The 17024-nt window shown below is 40.4% G+C and overlaps 2 protein-coding genes across 2 annotated transcripts in view; one reads left to right on the plus strand and one right to left on the minus strand.

Moving 5' to 3' along the window:
* LOC125006460 (nuclear factor 7, ovary-like) overlaps window positions 1–17024 on the minus strand; it is a 1183669-nt gene that overhangs the window by 618196 nt on the left and 548449 nt on the right. The gene's annotated exons all lie outside the window — the stretch shown is intronic.
* On the plus strand, window positions 4532–9015 carry LOC125006468 (nuclear factor 7, ovary-like). Its single transcript, XM_047582517.1, has one exon. It carries the CDS (start codon window positions 4539–4541, stop codon window positions 5910–5912), a length of 1374 nt encoding a protein of 457 aa, XP_047438473.1. The 5' UTR covers window positions 4532–4538; the 3' UTR covers window positions 5913–9015.

Below are 17024 nucleotides of genomic sequence, written 5' to 3' on the forward strand. Positions count from 1 at the left end.
TCAAAACTCAAAGAAAGTCTCCTCATCATCGTACGCCTGCTAGCAGGCCCTGGTGTCCTCAACTCGAAATCTGATCAGTAAAAGCAACAGTTTGATCAACACTTATTTTATGTTGCAGGGCCTGTAGAACTGATTCCGAAGGCCTCCAGGCACAATTCGTTGACCCTGGCAACAAATCGTGGCAGAAATGCAATTGGATAAGAGCTTTAAGGTGAAAATACACAGTTGGGATCAGCTTGGAACCAGCTATGATTCTATGAAATTATTTAATAGGCATTCCTGAAAAATAATAGATTTGCTATTCAAATATTTTTATATTGTATATAGTATATGATATATATGTTATTATTATATATAGTATTTGCACTGGTCATAGTTTCTATATTTCTTCATAAACATGACTCAAAACAAGTCCTGAAAGTAGACAAAGTAGACCCAATCAAATACATGAAACAGAAATATTAGACATCAGTTGGTTTATTGAAGTAAATGAATCTTTTGTTCAGTGAGTCCTTGTGCCCAGTGTGTGTCTGTGAGCTCCTTGTAACTAAATGTACGTGGTACCAGCTGATCAGTGTCTAATCTGATCCCATTCAGAACAGAACCAGTTGAGTTGTGAGATGTTGGTGGTTTCCTCTCATCAGCTGATGCTACAACATTTCTACTGGATGAAGGTCAGGACTTTGACTTGTTCCTAAACATTCATCTGGTTCTTATTTAACACCATGACGACAAAACAATAATTTATATCTTCACTGACACTGATTAGTTGTTGCAACCCAGTACACATTTACACAATCATCCTGTTAAACTCCAGCTGATCTGATTCACTGGTAAAATCTTCACTGGGAGTTTATCCCCGTTGAAAATGTGTGGAAACATCCTCTCAGTAAAAGGGTGTTTGAAGGTGTGTATGTGTGTGTTAGTATCAAGATCAGAGAAGGACAGATTTCCTCTGTTCCAGTCCAGATTCACTCTGATCCTCTGGAGCTTCTTCTTTACTGAGAGAACAGTGGAAGAAAATGGTGGTGACCATGTTGAGTACTTACCTTCATTAAACCTTAATGTCCATAATCGAGATCGTATGCGTCCCTTCCTCTTTACAGACTTTACTGACACACCCAGTAACCACCATGTGTTATCTCCAACTTCAACATTCCAGCTGTGAGTCCCTGAGTTAAAACCCTCAGAGCCCGTGACAGAAAAATAAGAATCAAACCTCTCTGGATTATCAGGAAGATGTTGGTCATATGCTCGTCTGACACTGGTCAGATCGTCAGACAGGGCCAGTTTTCTTCCAGCAGTGTTTGGATCCAGAATGACAGGAGTGTAGGAGACCAGGTCCTTCATGTTGTTCCAGATGTTGAAGGCCAGGTTGCCCAGATGTTTGGCCTGGTCTATCAGAGCTCCTGAGGGCAGCTGTGGATCATCCAGCAGGGGGCAGCGCTGGACTCTTTCCACTGCAGCCTTGTAGTTGTTGAGGAATGAGACGTCTTCAGCTCTCAGCTCCTCCTCTGTGGCTCTGACTGTGTCTGAAAGAGCTGCTATCTCTCTGCTCAGAGCCTCCATCTTCTCCTTCATCATCTGAGTCTTCTGCTCCTCTTCCTCCCTCAGTGCAGCCATCCTGGCCTCCTCTTCCTCTGCTAGAAACTGGTGAAGCTTCTTGAACTGCTCCTTAATCTGCCTCTCTGTGTGTCGGGCCTGGACCTTGATGTGTTTTTCTGTTGCATCAAACTTCACTTTAACTTGTTCATAAACCTTTAACTTCTCCTTTAAGGGCTCCAGAGTTTCCTGAAGGTTCTTCTTTAGATCTGGTGCAGCTTCATCGATGGGTCTGAATCTGTGGTTGGAGTGTTTTTCTGAATCTCTGCAGACGAGACACACTGGCTGCTGATGGTCCAGACAGAAGAGTCTGAGTTTCTCAGAGTGCAGACTGCAGAGATCCTCCTCTGATCTGGAAGCCATTTAGTCTCTGAGTGAAGCTGGAACACAGCAGACACAAAGTCCAGTCAGTCATGTCTCCTCCATCTTCTACTAACTTCCTGTTTTTGGTCAAACTCACCTTCAGTGTGTGGAGAGTCAGCAGCTTGAAGCAGCAGTGTTGTAGTTTCCACTTTTCTCTCCTGTAGCTGGACTCACTCAGAGGAAGGTGTTAGTTTGGTCTGAAGCTGAATCTGATCGTCTGTGTCTCTCCTTAGTCACACACAGTAATAAACTGTTTCCTGGTTTGTCTCAGGTGAATCAGGTGAGGGGGCGGAGCTTAAACAGAACTCCCCTGATAAATGTAGCTGAACCTGTTGTTCAGGGAGTGGTTCAGTATGAAGGGTTTAATTGTGGAGTGAGTTGCTCCAGCGTGTGCTTTGTGTGTAATGATATATAGTACTGTGCAAAGTACTGTATGTAAAAAAGGCAAAAAATTGTGTAGACTAAGAACATTTTAAAAAATGTGTTTTTGGTTTTATAATGAACTCTTGTTGTCCACAAACTCACACCTTTAAAAACCTGAGACATATGAAGGAGAGACCGAAACATGAATCTGTGTTTGAGAAAGACACTGAGGGCTCAGTGGTGACAGATCCCCACCTAGAGGTGACTGGAGGAACTACACCTGGACCTCTGCAGTCACTTAGAGCCCATTTCTAACACTGAGTGTACGTGTGTGTGTGTGTGTGTGTGTGTGTGTGTGTGTGTGTGTGTGTATTGGTCTGAGTTGTGGGTCGGGGAGATTTGGAGCAGAGTCAGATCTAAACTTCCTGCATCAGCAGAGACACTCTGCAGCTTAGACCTGAAAAGCTGTGCAGGCAGACGTCAGGTTGGATTTTAGTGGGAGAAGATAAAAACTAAATACTCACAAGCTTCAGGGTTTTTTCAGGTTAATCTGCTGCCAGATGTTGAGTTTTAAGGTTAGAACTTTTACTGTGTTGTGTTGTTGGTTGGAATTAAGTTTTAGTCCCTGTAGACAACGTGAAAGGTCAGGAACTTCCAGGTGCTATTTAGAAATCTTTTTAAGGAACAATGGATTGGTACTTCAATACAATGTTTACTTCAATTTAGAAATGTGCCATTGTACGAACAGTTCCTCAATTTTTCCTTCACTGTCAGTTTTAACAGGCGAATGTGTTTCTATGACACCGTGAGTTTTTTGGTTCAGTTATAACATCGACTACTGACGTCCTTCTGTGTGTTTTCTACATTAATGCCATTTTATGAGCATTCGGTCTATAATTGTGACAGTTAAAAGGAGACATCTTCATCATCATTGAACATGTGAAACAGTAGACCTAATGCATAAGATGCATTTATTTTCATTGCATAGTCACCTATACAACAAAACTGGGATAGCTTCATATCTCAGATAGCTGAAGATAAATGAGGCCAAATAGTGGACTAGGACCAACAGGACTAGGGATGGGTACCAATACTCAATTTCTTAGTTGTATTTATATTATGTAAATTAATATTCTCAACTTGCACATCACAAAATGCCTTAAAAATAAAAGGGCGTCGGTTTTGGTCGAAGTTTTTATTTTTTCTTTCTTTAAACACTGTTATCAGATAAAACCTGAACCAGACCCACCACTGAACAGGGCAGTGTTTCCATCAATGTGATGAGACTCAGGTCCTGGTTTAGTTTCTATAAATCAGGGATTTGTCTCATGTTTGTGTTAAAGTGTGTGATGTCAACGGGCAAAGAAGCTTTGTGAGGAGCTCAGAAAAAGAGTTGTTGTTGCTCATCAGGCTGGAAAAGGTTCCACAACCACCTCTAAAGAGTCTGGAAGCCACAAATAATCCACAGAGAGTCAGACAGATTGAAGACGACTGTTCCCCTCCACAGGAGTGGTCCACCAACAAACATCACTCCATCATAGTGGGAGAGGCACCAGAGGAACCCAGGGGAACTTCTAAGCAGCTAAAGGCCTCTCTCACATTGGCTGATGTTAATGCTGATGAATCCATTCAACAACCCAAGACACTGCTCTCTGTCCACAAAGAACATTTGGGACAATGTTTAGTGGACAGATGAAACCAGAGTAAAATAGTTTGGTTTAAATGTTTGGGCATCGTCATGTTTGGGGATGAACCAACACTGCATTCCAGCATCAGAACATTTTACAACAATTTTTTTTTTTTTTTTTTTTTTTTTTTTATGACACATTTCGCTCCACAGTTAAACACCTTTGGACTGAAACACTCCCTGAATAACAGGTCAAAGCTCAACATTTAAGAGAATAGTTCTGGTTAAGCCCCGCCCTCTCACCTGATTTACCTGAGACAAACCAGGAACCAATTTATTATTGTGTGACTAAAGAGAGACACAGACGATCAGATTCAGCTTCAGACCAAACTAACACCTTCCTCTGAGTGAGTCCGGCTACAGGAGAGAAAAGTGGAAATTACAACACTGCTGCTTCAAGCTGCTGACTCTCCACACACTGAAGGTGAGTTTGACCAAAAACAGGAAGTTAGTAGAAAATGCAGGAGAGCCATGACTGACTGGACTTTGTGTCTGCTGTGTTCCAGCTTCACTCAGAGACTAAATGGCTTCCAGATCAGAGGAGGATCTCTGCTGTCCGGTCTGTCAGGAGGTCTTCAGAGATCCTGTTGTTCTGTCATGTAGCCACAGCTTCTGTAAAATCTGTCTGAAGAACTGGTGGAGACAGAATCCATTACACGAGTGTCCAGTATGTAAGAGAAGATCTTCAAGAGATGATCCACCTTTAAACTTGGTGCTGAGGAACCTGTGTGAGTCCTTCTTACAGGAGAGAGATCAGAGATCTCCAGAGGCTCTCTGCAGTCTGCACTCTGAGAAACTCAGACTCTTCTGTCTGGACCATCAGCAGCCAGTGTGTCTCATCTGCAGAGATTCACAAAAACACTCCAACCACAGATTCAGTCCCATTGATGAAGCTGCACGACAGCGCAAGAAGATCCTTCAGGAAACTCTGGAGCCCTTAAAGAAGAAGTTAAAGGTTTATGAACAAGTTAAAGTGAAGTTTGATGAAACAGAAAAACACATCAAGGTCCAGGCCCGACACACAGAGAGGCAGATTAAGGAGCAGTTCAAGAAGCTTCACCAGTTTCTAGCAGAGGAAGAGGAGGCCAGGATGGCTGCACTGAGGGAGGAAGAGGAGCAGAAGAGTCAGATGATGAAGGAGAAAATGGAGGCTCTGAGCAGAGAGATAGCAGCTCTTTCAGACACAGTCAGAGCCACAGAGGAGGAGCTGAGAGCTGAAGACGTCTCATTCCTCAACAACTACAAGGCTGCAGTGGAAAGAGTCCAGTGCTGCCCCCTGCTAGATGATCCACAGCTGCCCTCAGGAGCTCTGATAGACCAGGCCAAACATCTGGGCAACCTGGCCTTCAACATCTGGAACAACATGAAGGACCTGGTCTCCTACACTCCTGTCATTCTGGATCCAAACACTGCTGGAACAGCAATGATTCTGTCTGAAGATCTGACCAGTGTGAGAGGAGGAAATAAACAACAACTTCCCGATAATCCAGAGCGGATTAATTATAACTGGTCTGTCCTGGGCTCTGAGGGCTTTAACTCAGGGACTCACAGCTGGGATGTTGAGGTTGGAGATAACACATTCTGGATATTGGGCGTGTCAGCAGAGTCTGTCCAGAGGAAGGGATACATACTATCTGGACTGTGGGGAATAAGGTTCAAAGGAGGTAAATACTCAACATGTTCACCAGCTCCTTCCACTGTTCTCTCAGTAAAGAAGAAGCTCCAGAGGATCAGAGTGAATCTGGACTGGAACAGAGGAAATCTGTCCTTCTCTGATCTTGATACTAACACACACATACACACCTTCACACACACTTTCACTGAGAGGATGTTTCCATTCATTGGAACCGAGGATAAACTTTCAGTGAAGATTTTACCAGTGAATCAGATCAGTTAGAGACTCACTTAGATGTAATATTAGTTCATTAACAAAGTTTAAGTGTAATATTTCTGTTTCATGTTGTTTGGGTACTTTCAGGAATTTGAATCATTTTTATGTAGAAACATAGAACCTTCAGATTACAAATTATTTTGAGGCTGAATGTTAAATCTTTTCACTGATTCCATTGATAATAAACTCTATAAACTCTGATGTAGACGTAGATGTGAACCAGTTCATCAGACTAAATGGTTCATGACTAAACTTATGAACATCCCTGAATGATGAAACCAGGGCATGAACACACATTCTCAACTAAAGTTATTAAACTTCTCATTAGAAACCTTAATTCAATTAAGTTGAACCCGTGAAACCGATGACGCTAATGAGCATTAAAGAGCTGCTTTCATTTTTCACTCATTCACGTGTCTCTGATCATCTTTCTTTAACTCCCGTTCATACCCCTTGGGTCATTATACCTCTGGGAGTTATTTGGTCCTTAATCTAATGTTGAGGCAGAAGAAGAGATATGGATCAGGGTTCTGGTTATGGATCAGGGTTAAGGTTACAGGATAGGTGCCAGGGTTTGGCGTTTTGTTCATAACCCCAACCCTGTTGAGCAGCATCCAGTTTTTGTTCTTGTTTTTGTATAAATGTGCTCCCGTGAAACATTCACCATCCTGCTCCCACCTGGTTATTTTCATGTTCCACTCCTTTACCACCAGATCCTCACATTTATAATGTGATTTTTCACCATCCATTCCTCAGGAAAATTAAACCTGGACCTGGAGTCTATTTTTATAGTGTCAAATAACAAAGATTAAAGTCTTCATTATCTACCAACATTATATCAACCACCTAAAATGACAGAAACCATCTTTGTTGGGGCTTCCACTGTATTTTCTTTTACAGTGTATGGTCCAACATGGAACCTTTCAAAGGACTGGTGCCGACATCTGTTTACAAAAGTGCATTTCAAAAAAACTTTGCAATTTGTCATTTGTGTGATTATTTCTAAGGTGATGATGAAACAGTTTCCTAGGGCCCCAACAGACTGTAGAATCTCCTCCATGAATATCCAAGTTTCAGAGCTCATGGTAGTCCCTCCACCAGCCTGAATAATGTAATGTGTGATATTTGTCTGTGTGTATACTGTGTAGATGCCCTAAAATGTAAATGTCAAGCTGTCTGGGGGAAACACAGCCTCGGCTGATGGACTGCATCGCTCTCTAGCAGCAGGTTTTAGTTCCTCTGTTGCCTGTGAAATATATTTGGAATGAGAATTTGTTGTAGAGCGAGAGGTGAAACCAATAGATTTTCAGACGTAGCTGTGATATTGAGCAAATAGGTGATTCAGAGATTCACGCTGACATTCAAACACGGCGAGACAAGAGAGACGGGACTCGAGGAATAAAAAGCGTGTAGAGCTCAATAATTTAATAAAAGAGGAACAGACCTGAGCTGGTTTGATTCTTTGATCCAGTGTTTCCCTCTGGCTGCTGTTTGTCTTTATCCAGGTTCAGAACAAACTGGTGAAAAGGTCCAGGTCTAATGTCTCCTGGAGGAATCTGGTGAATGTTCAGTGATTTAAATCAGTCTGGAGCTGGTGGAGGATGAATTCCTTCTGTACTTTGGAGAAGATGAACCATTTGATCATTTCACCATTTGGTTAATAATGATTTATACATTCAAGACATTGTTAGTTTCAAAGGTTTAATCTTTTTTTTGTCACTTAAAATTATTTAGACATTTTTAGGTAATGTGAGAACATTTCCATCATGTTTAATGGTAATAATTCATGCAGCAGAGAGTTAAACATCACCTAGTGCTGGATGACGTGAACTTTAAAAGATTTTTAACTACATTGAAAATTTAATGACTGATACAAGAGTGGAAAAAACAGCAGCAGTTATTTCAGCAAGAAAAAAACAAATAAATAACTCAACCTGTCCCCTCTAAAGGAATTATGACGAAAAGTGACTTTGGATCCACATCGGAAGGAGGTGGGTTCATGTTATAAAGACTGGTATCTGTAATCCAACATATCTTCTATAAGTTTTATTTGCAGCCTCTGAGCTCCACTCCTGGCTACTTTTATTTTTATAAAATAGGATTACAGCCTGAAATACCTCCATTTTCTTTTAGGATTTGAAGCAAAGCATCTATATAAAATACAGGAGACTATCGTCGGCATATTCAAACATTTTTTATTTGCTTTAATCCGTCTCTATGAATGTGTTGCTGTTGTGGCCCGGAGCATTTCTACCACCCACTGCCTCTGCTCCTCTTTATCTGTGGACATGTTCTGGTTAAATCTGTGGTTGCTTTGCTGTTACTTTCTGCCGCTGTACATTTTTATGCACAATTATATATTTAATAAGTAAATCTTATAAAACTCAGAAATGTTTTACACTAATAAGATAAAAGAAACAAGTTTTAAGTTTAATCACAAACTGAACCTCATCCCAATAAAAATGCATCTCCAAAAATAATTCACCAATGTGCCCTGGATGTAAAACCGAAGAAGGAACATTTATGCATTTACTTTGTTTTATTGTGAATCATTAAAACCTTTCTGGGCTTCAGTTCATCTTTTTACCAAATCAGTTTTACAATGAGAGTTTGGTTTAAATCCATGTTTTAATTTACGTACCTGGCTTCTATTTAGACAAAAAAATAAATGGAGATTTCTAATAATTATTTCATATTATGCAAAAATCATGTATCGAAAGCTGAATTACCTCCTTTGTTTAAGTTGTTTGTCGACCACCTTACAAAATGTTTCCCTTAGAGAGAGTCACATATAAAAAATATGGTGGGGAAAAGTTTTTTGTCATAGGAGCCTTTACTTTCCCATCTTAATGAGCTATGATAATGATTGTGATTTTAGTTCAGAGTTAAAGTTATGAGTAGTTAAAGTTGTTTGCTGAGTGATTGATTGAAGGGTTGTTTTACTGCTTTGTTATGTTTTTGTTTATTATCTGTTTTTCTTTTTTGTTTCCTTTTTATTGGCAGAGGGTCCACCTGGTGGCTGTGGAAAGTGTGTATATATATAGTGTGTGTGTGTGCATATGTACCTATAATCCACATACATTAATAAAAAAGAATTAAGAAAAAGAAACTTTTTACAGTATTAATATATTAAGTATAGTTTCATCTCATTCAGTATATTTTTATATTAACACATTTATCTACATAAACAATAAATAGCATGTTTTATACTGTAACATATATATAGTATATTCACTCATAGCCACGTTGCCCTTTGCTTTTCTGTAATTACCCTAAATAAGGTCACAAAGGACCGCATGAGAATCCCTGCTAATAAATGTATTTTTTTATTATGAGGTCTCAGCCTGATGGTAGGAGGGGAAGTAAGTTTCATAAGAGACAGACACAGAATGAGAGCGAAGAAGGGCAGTCAGATCTGAAAGGAGGTGTCAACCCGCCCTGCTCCTGATTAACTATTTACAGTTTAAGATTAGAGACGGCATGAATTATTAACAAGGCACTCACAGCTGAGACACACTGGAGGGAAAATAAAAACGAGGGAGGTAACGGAAGAAGGGACGGAAAATGAGATTCAGGGAGAGAAATGGAGACGTAGGAAAGAGAAGTTCAGAAAAAGAGAGAGAAGTCAGGGAGAGCTGGAGGTCATTGATTTAACAGAGAAAGAATCCTCAGTTAAACCAGGATCATGTTCTGCCCCAGTTTAGATCAAACTTTCTCTTATTTTCTTCTTCAGGTGGATTCTAATCTTCAGGTTTGATGTCGAAGAGTTTCACTGAAAACAGCTGATCTTAAATGAAACGTTGTTCAAAGCCTCAAATCAGTTCATGAAGCAGGAAGTAAAGTAGCAGCTGTTAACAGGAGAAAGCTGAAGCTGCTTAGCATCAGCAGCTGCATTTAAAACGTCATTCTCTCTTCTTCTGTCTCTCTGAGTCTTCTGTCGCTTCGTGTAATCCATATTATTTAAAAGACATGCTCTAGTCTGAGACTTTAGTCTTAGATTTAGACTTGGGTTTGGATCAGGTTGTTCATTTTGGACTTAGTGAAACTGTTCACACTGTGATCTGGACTTGCTTGGTCTTAGATGTGATCTGGTTTTTAAGTCTTGGTTTGGGAATGATTTTACTCTTGGTTTTGGACAAATGTTAGAGTGGTTTCTGTCTGAGTTTAGACTGGTTTTAATTAGTTTGGCACTGGTTTTGGACCTGGATTTGGACCATGATAGTGACGGACTTGGCTGAGGAGTGGTTGTTTCAGATACATTTTGTATTGATCTGAGTCTTGGTTTGGGACTTGATATTTAGACTGCATGGACTTGGTTTTAACATTTTTGTTTTAGTTGTACATTGGATTTAGTCTTGGTTTTGGTCTTAGTGATGGACGTATGTTTGATTAGGTTTTGGACAGATTTTGCATCGGTTTAGACTCTGTTTAAGACTTTATTTCTCAGTCTGGGGAAGTTTTTTGACTTGAGTTTGGACTCTTTAAGGTTGGTTTGGGCAGATTTCAGACTACCTTTTGACTGAACTGGACTAGTTTTTCTTAAAACAGGTTTTAGACCAGTTTGAGTCTTATTTTGGACGGACTTAGATGGTTGGGCTTGGTTTTGGACATATTTTAGACTAAACTTTAGATTGGTTTAGGCTCAGTTTTAGACTAGACGTGGATCATTTTTGCTCTGACTTTAGTCTTGGTTTTAGACCTGATTCTTGTGTGTTTTTGACAGATTTTTACACATTTGGGTCTTTGATATGTTTCATATGTAGCTTCTTGTTTTCAGTCTGCCTGAGGTTGATATTAGTCCTGATATCTGGTGCAGGACTCCTGGTTCTTCTGTATGTTTGTATGTTTAAGCTGAGACTCTTTGGTTATAGATCTGAGGTCTAAAGTGATGCTGATTTAGCCTCGAACACTGGAGCCAATAAACTTCATGGTCATCTCTAAAGGAACTCTGTGGGACTGGAAACCTCCTGTGGATGAACACTGATGGCAGCTTGTTTCCTGCAGTTATACATTAGAAACTAAAAATACTCTGACATTTATTGATTTGAGGATTTGAGAGTAAATTTTGATCGATGAGGGAAAAGGAACTGACCTCATCCCATCAGACCAGTGAGAGCCTGCGAAGCAATAATAATCTGCCTGGTGTCTCTTTATTTATTCATAAAGCCTTGTTTTGCTGAGCAGGCATCTCACGGCACAATCAATCTTCACAATCATGTTTTGTCAAGCTCTGTATTAGCGGTGAACTGCTGCAGCTGGGACAAGGAACCAATGGGACCCTGGTGGTTGTGTTTTGGGGGGGTAATTCCTTTTTCCTTCCTTTCAGATTCCTCATGTCTGAGATCATTATTTCTGGAGTCCTTCCACAAATAAACCCACAAACAAGAGATAAAAAGAGAGAAAACTGTTCCAGATGGTGATTAAGACAAATTAAAAATAAAAAGGAATATTTAAAGAAGCACACACCCTGGTGGGACCAGTGTGAATTAATCAAAGCAACTTCATTATCAATAGAAAACTTGAAGAGCCAAAAAGCTTTTTAAGGCAGCGTTGGGGTGTGCTTAGTGGATTTAAGGTAACACTCGATGAATTATTTATTCAGACTAAAGGTTTGTCCCTGAATGACCTTTTCCTGGTTTAATGAAGATTAAATAATTAAATAAATGCGAGACTTTTTGCCCCCTGGGCTGCTTTCATCTGACCTACTGAATATTATTCACTACATTATAAACAGGCTTTCTTCCGGAACAATGCACCCCAGAGAAAAACAGAAGTCGAGATGAGCACAAGTCTCTGAACTACTGAGAGGACGTGTGATGATCAGGACTCACTCTGGGATTTGAACCTGCATTAAGGTCTCTTCTGCTCTTCAATGTGTCCTGTATCATCAGTGAAGGGAAAGATTCCTCTTGAGCTTTGGTGACACTGTAGAACATGTTAAAAAACATAAAAATGTTGGGCAGTTATATCTAGAGACACATCCATGATGATCATCAAGGTTTAGACTCATCTGTCCACTAAACATTGTCCCACATGTTCTTTGTGGACAGAGAGCAGTGTCTTTGGTTGTTGAGTGGATTCATCAACATGAACATCAGCCAATGTGAGAGAGGCCTTTAGCTGCTTAGAAGTTCCCCTGGGTTCCTCTGGTTCCTCTCCCACTATGATGGAGTGATGTTTGTTGGTGGACCACTCCTGTGGAGGGGAACAGTCGTCTTCAATCTGTCTGACTCTCTGTGGATTATTTGTGGCTTCCAGACTCTTTACAGATGGTTGTGGAACCTTTTCCAGCCTGATGAGCAACAACAACTCTTTTTCTGAGCTCCTCACAAAGCTCCTTTGATCTGTTGTCATCACACACAAACATGAGACAAATCCCTGATTTATAGAAACTAAACCAGGACCTGAGTCTCATCACATTCATGGAAACACTTGGTGTGTCTGATTAGTTCCAATCTTTGTGTAAAAATCTGTTCATATTTTGAGTCTTTTTATGCAGAAATGTAGAAAATTCTGAGTGAAACTAAAACTTTCTATGCAGCTCTGTATGTGAACACGTCTTTGGCACCGGGATAAACACACAAACATGAAGTTTGATCTCCAGGGTCAAGGACTGCTGCAGAGTGCTGCCAGTAAATCGAGTTTACCTTTACGTTTCACCTCCAAGATTCAGTTTAATGAAACTGATTCAGAGTGTAGTGACAGCCTGTGTGTCTCATGCTCATATATTCTCACATGTGTTCTACATCTAGTTCTAGTCCTAATGAACCATTAGAGAAAACAAACTGAGCGTAGTGGCTGTGATCAGCTGAGACACATCTGTCCAATATGTCACTTTAGCTTTAAGACTGAATCTGCAGAAAATTGTACCGTGTCATTCATTCATTCATTCATTCATTCATTCATACGTTAATGGTTGTGTAGGTGGTCTGTCCTCCGTAATCATGACGAGTCGACTGTGACACAGATTATGATGGAGATGGTGATAATGACAACGACAGCAGGAACATGAGCAAGGAGTTTCTGATAGCTGTGGAACCAAAATGAATAAAACATCTCATCTCTTCTCCAGAGTACTTTGAAATGAGCACTTCTTTTTTTTCCAACCTGTGATAGAAAAGAATATTACACCGATCCTCTGCCTAATACGATATACTGCAAAATACCAAATGTGGCTTTTCACATTTTCCATCATCTCTTTATGATCTTTATGGTTCTAAATGATGATGGTCTCATTCTTATGCGCAGCTTTTCTACTACTTACTCAAAGGTCGTTACAGTCATAACAGTAAGACAGCATTAAGTATCAGTGAGTTGTAAACAGTTCATTAGTGGAGTTCATGTAATGCACAATTGAAATCAGATACTGTAGTGAAAGACTTCTGATAACGTTCTGTATCGGTTGGATCATGACTGGATGATTAATCAGTGTTGGACTTCAGTGCTTGTTTCTGCTGCCATCCAGTGTTTAAAGTCTTCAGTCTTAGAGGAGGGTAACATATTCGAGACATGTTAACTTTTCAAAGGAGAGCACTCTTCTTCACGTATCACTAAACACCAAGAAAATAGTCGGTGTCTGGATACTGTTCTTCTTTTCTTCGAGCGAAGGACAAGTTTCATGAACATTGTTTCTTTTGTTAGAATAATCATGTGGATGGACATGACATCATGACTGTGTTATGTATTAATTATAAATAGAAGGTAGGGGTAGCGCTAAATAAGCACCGCTCCATCCTACTCCTTTTCAAGTTTTGGGATATTTGCCTTGTAGGTGTATTTTAGGTGATTATTTGTGAATTCTCTCTCTAAACTTAATCAAGAGGTGACAGGTTCGGCCTAAACAGAGCCACGAATACGTCATTAACAGAGCAGGAAAACATACCAAGACTTATGCCTCACTGCTGCTGATCTGTTCAAAAGATGGAATTACTACACGTGACTTGAGTTCAAAGCCGAGCAGATGAGTCCTCTTCCATATCGGTGATTACGCTGATACTCGTTAACTCGTTATTTCCCCTTCAGAGACAGATGAGCTCGATAGAAATCACCACGTCTACCTTCAGCTAATCCTATCAGGGAACAAAGTGCCACATGAGTCAGATTAACTCTTTCAGGTGGTGCATGGAGCTGAAGGCAACAGATTGTCTTAGTGAGCTGCTGTCACAAACAGAATCCTCCACATCTCCGTTCAGCAACGTCTCATCGTTACTACATCATGAACTAAATTTAAGTCAGTACATTTGAGACCGGCTCATATGTATTTGGTTGGTCTCATAGAAGCATCGAGGATGAATCCTAATGTCTGGTCCTGTGGTCTGGTTCATGTTCTCCTCAGGATCAGCTGATAAACCTCATCCACTTCTAAACTCATTTTTCTTTCATACATCTATTTGTTGGTGAGAGCTGGTCTCTAGTGGACGTCCCAGGCTCTGGTTGCCAAGGTAACCACCTTATATATTTCCCTAGTGAAGAGAAAATACCATTAACGACACCAACCCTAACATCTGGGTTCAGCAGATGCTCCCAGCAGCAAACAACATGATGGGTTTGTTGGAGGCGTTAACCTAAACCAGCTAATGTTAACCAAAACTACCAGCTAACTCAAACATAAACCAGCAGGATTTACCTGGAACCAGTTTATATCTGGGACCTCTAATAATGTTGGATGTCGTCTGTGATCTTAATCCGCGTGAATCAAAATCGGCGAGTTTTTTCTTCTTCTGGTTTATTTTCTGTCTCTTGTCTCTTCAGAATCCTGAAGGATATTTAACAAATCAAGGTGTAGACAGATGTTAGGGACAAAGCGGATCAATTGACTCAAAAATATACTTTATCAATTAGAAAACTAAAACTGTCTCTGAGTCTCAGTGGACTGAGGTGGAATCCTTCTGTTTGTAGCTGACATTTTGTCTCCATCAACGTCCCAGGCTCTGGTTGCCAGGGTAACACTCTTGTATATTTCCCTTGTGGACGGACGAAGCTAGCTCTTCATTTATATGAAAAGAAAATTCCCCCGATACCGCTCCATGTGGTTTTCCAGACACTCTGGTAGTACGAGTCAAAGTGGTGGACGGTGTTTCCATCAGGTAAATGTTTGAGGAACTCTGTGTTTGAATCACGTGTTAAACACCTGGACCAGTCGCTCCCATTCATCGTGATTTGTCCACTTTATGAACTTTGTGTTTAGTGGTAATGAGCTAACATGATTAAAAAAAAAAAGGTGCTAAACTAACATGATAAATGTTTCAGAGATGCTGTAATTTTCTATCCTGGAAGTCTGAAGAACTTAATGCGTAAAGTTTATCTGGAGATTCTCTGTTAGGAACTGATTCTGCTCCAGCAAAGATCTGCCAGACCAATCAGATCGTGTGGGCGGAGCTGAATGTGTTTTTGCTAATGTTAGCCAACATGCTATAGTTGTCGGTTTTATATTGTTTAAGATCATTAAATTGAGTCAAACACTTTCCAAATAAATGTCTGTTATTTTTCCTTATCATAATGAAATCCAGATGTTAGTGGAGTCTGATTCTGACCATAACTAAGTCTGGTTACATCAGGCTAATAATTTCTAGCTGTTTCCTGGTAGATCCAGTCATGCCATGCATAGCTGCATATTATCCCAGCTCTCCTTTATAACAGCGGTGGACTATGAGCTCCTCTGATGTCTGTAGAAGTTAAGCTACAATGATTCGTGCAGTTTCTGATATTAGTTCAGTTTGTGGTGAGGGTTTATTACAACAGTTTTGATGTCACGTCTTGTTCAAAGAATGCTCCAAAAATCCACTAATAATGTCCAACTAATATCACTGCAGTCACACTGGCTACAGACTGAAGGCTGATGAAGGCTGGAGTTCATCTCCCGTTGGATAGAAAAGGTCCTTGAGCAGGACAAACTGATCCCTGCGCCTGGAGTCAACGGAGGGGAAGAGAACAAACCTTTGGTGGATCAATAGAGTGTTAGAGAAGTCGGATGGTGTGCAGCAGAAAGAAAGGTGAGTTACCTTGAGATGGCCCAGCACTCCTTGCAGCTGGCTGTCGTTGGTATTTATACCTCTGTTTATAATGAATTTCTCTCAGTTTAATGTGAACATCCTGCATGTGGCCGTTGTTCCCTCTGAAGCTCTCTGAACACCTCCGGCTGTCTGTTAACACCCAGGTGGAAATGATGAGGATTTATAATGGATTTGTTCTAATAAATTGCTGTAATGACTTCTGGTGTCGCATTTTAATGCTGCCGTGAGCTGCTCTCGACATATTTCCAGGTACTTCACAAAGATATATTATTGAAGGAGGACTACACTAAATCTCATTATCATTAAAGTTATTATTTCCAGCGTGACCATGTCCTCTCTCTGCTCCCCCCTCGGGCTAACTTCAATTTAATTTGACTTTAATTTCTTTTGACTTTAATTTCTCAGTCAAAACTGATCAAATCCGTTTAAAACAAACTTTGGGTTTTTTGGAGGTGGTGTGCTCTGAATGAATCATGCTCATGAAGTTAATTATCTCTGATATTTCATGAGAACTACGACCACCATAGCATCATATCAGACCAACAGTATATCTGATGTGAATTAACAGAACATCTCCAATGTTACAACTTTAGCTTAAAACCAAAAGGTCCATCTACACAACAGCAACAGCAGTTCCATCCTGGCTGGTAGGAATCCACAGCTGGAAAGAAAAGGTTTCAAGCACCTTCTGGACCAAACCAGATCCCCACAGCGTGTCGCAGTAACAGCAGAGGACATTTCAGGAATCAAGGTTGACTCGAGGTTGAAAATTTGAACCTAGAAAATCTTGCTGAGGAAATCTCCATCTTCTTCTGGATCGTATAATGAGCTCAATGGTAGAATGTGATGATGTCCAGGAGAAATAAAATGTCCAAAGGTTGAATTGTGTGTACGTTGCCTCCTGTAGTGAATCAGTAGCATTTTGGAGCCAGATTCACCTTAAGAGGTAAAAAGGTAACTTGGAGGAACTTTGGGTTCTTTGGTTTGATCCTAATGTCCAGATGGAGAGTGGACCTGGTTCTGTTTCACTAGAACCTTTGGAGAACATGTGAGCTCTGTGGTGTTTCTAGGAACTCTGGGTCCAGGTCTGGTCCAGGTCTGGTCC

Source organism: Mugil cephalus, chromosome 4, assembly GCF_022458985.1.
Source record: "Mugil cephalus isolate CIBA_MC_2020 chromosome 4, CIBA_Mcephalus_1.1, whole genome shotgun sequence".
Classification (NCBI taxonomy): Eukaryota; Metazoa; Chordata; class Actinopteri; order Mugiliformes; family Mugilidae; genus Mugil; species Mugil cephalus.

Coding starts and splice junctions, on each gene's coding strand:
- LOC125006468 (XM_047582517.1), top strand. CDS start 4,539: ATGGCTTCCAGATCAGAGGAGGATCTCTGCTGTCCGGTCTGTCAGGAG.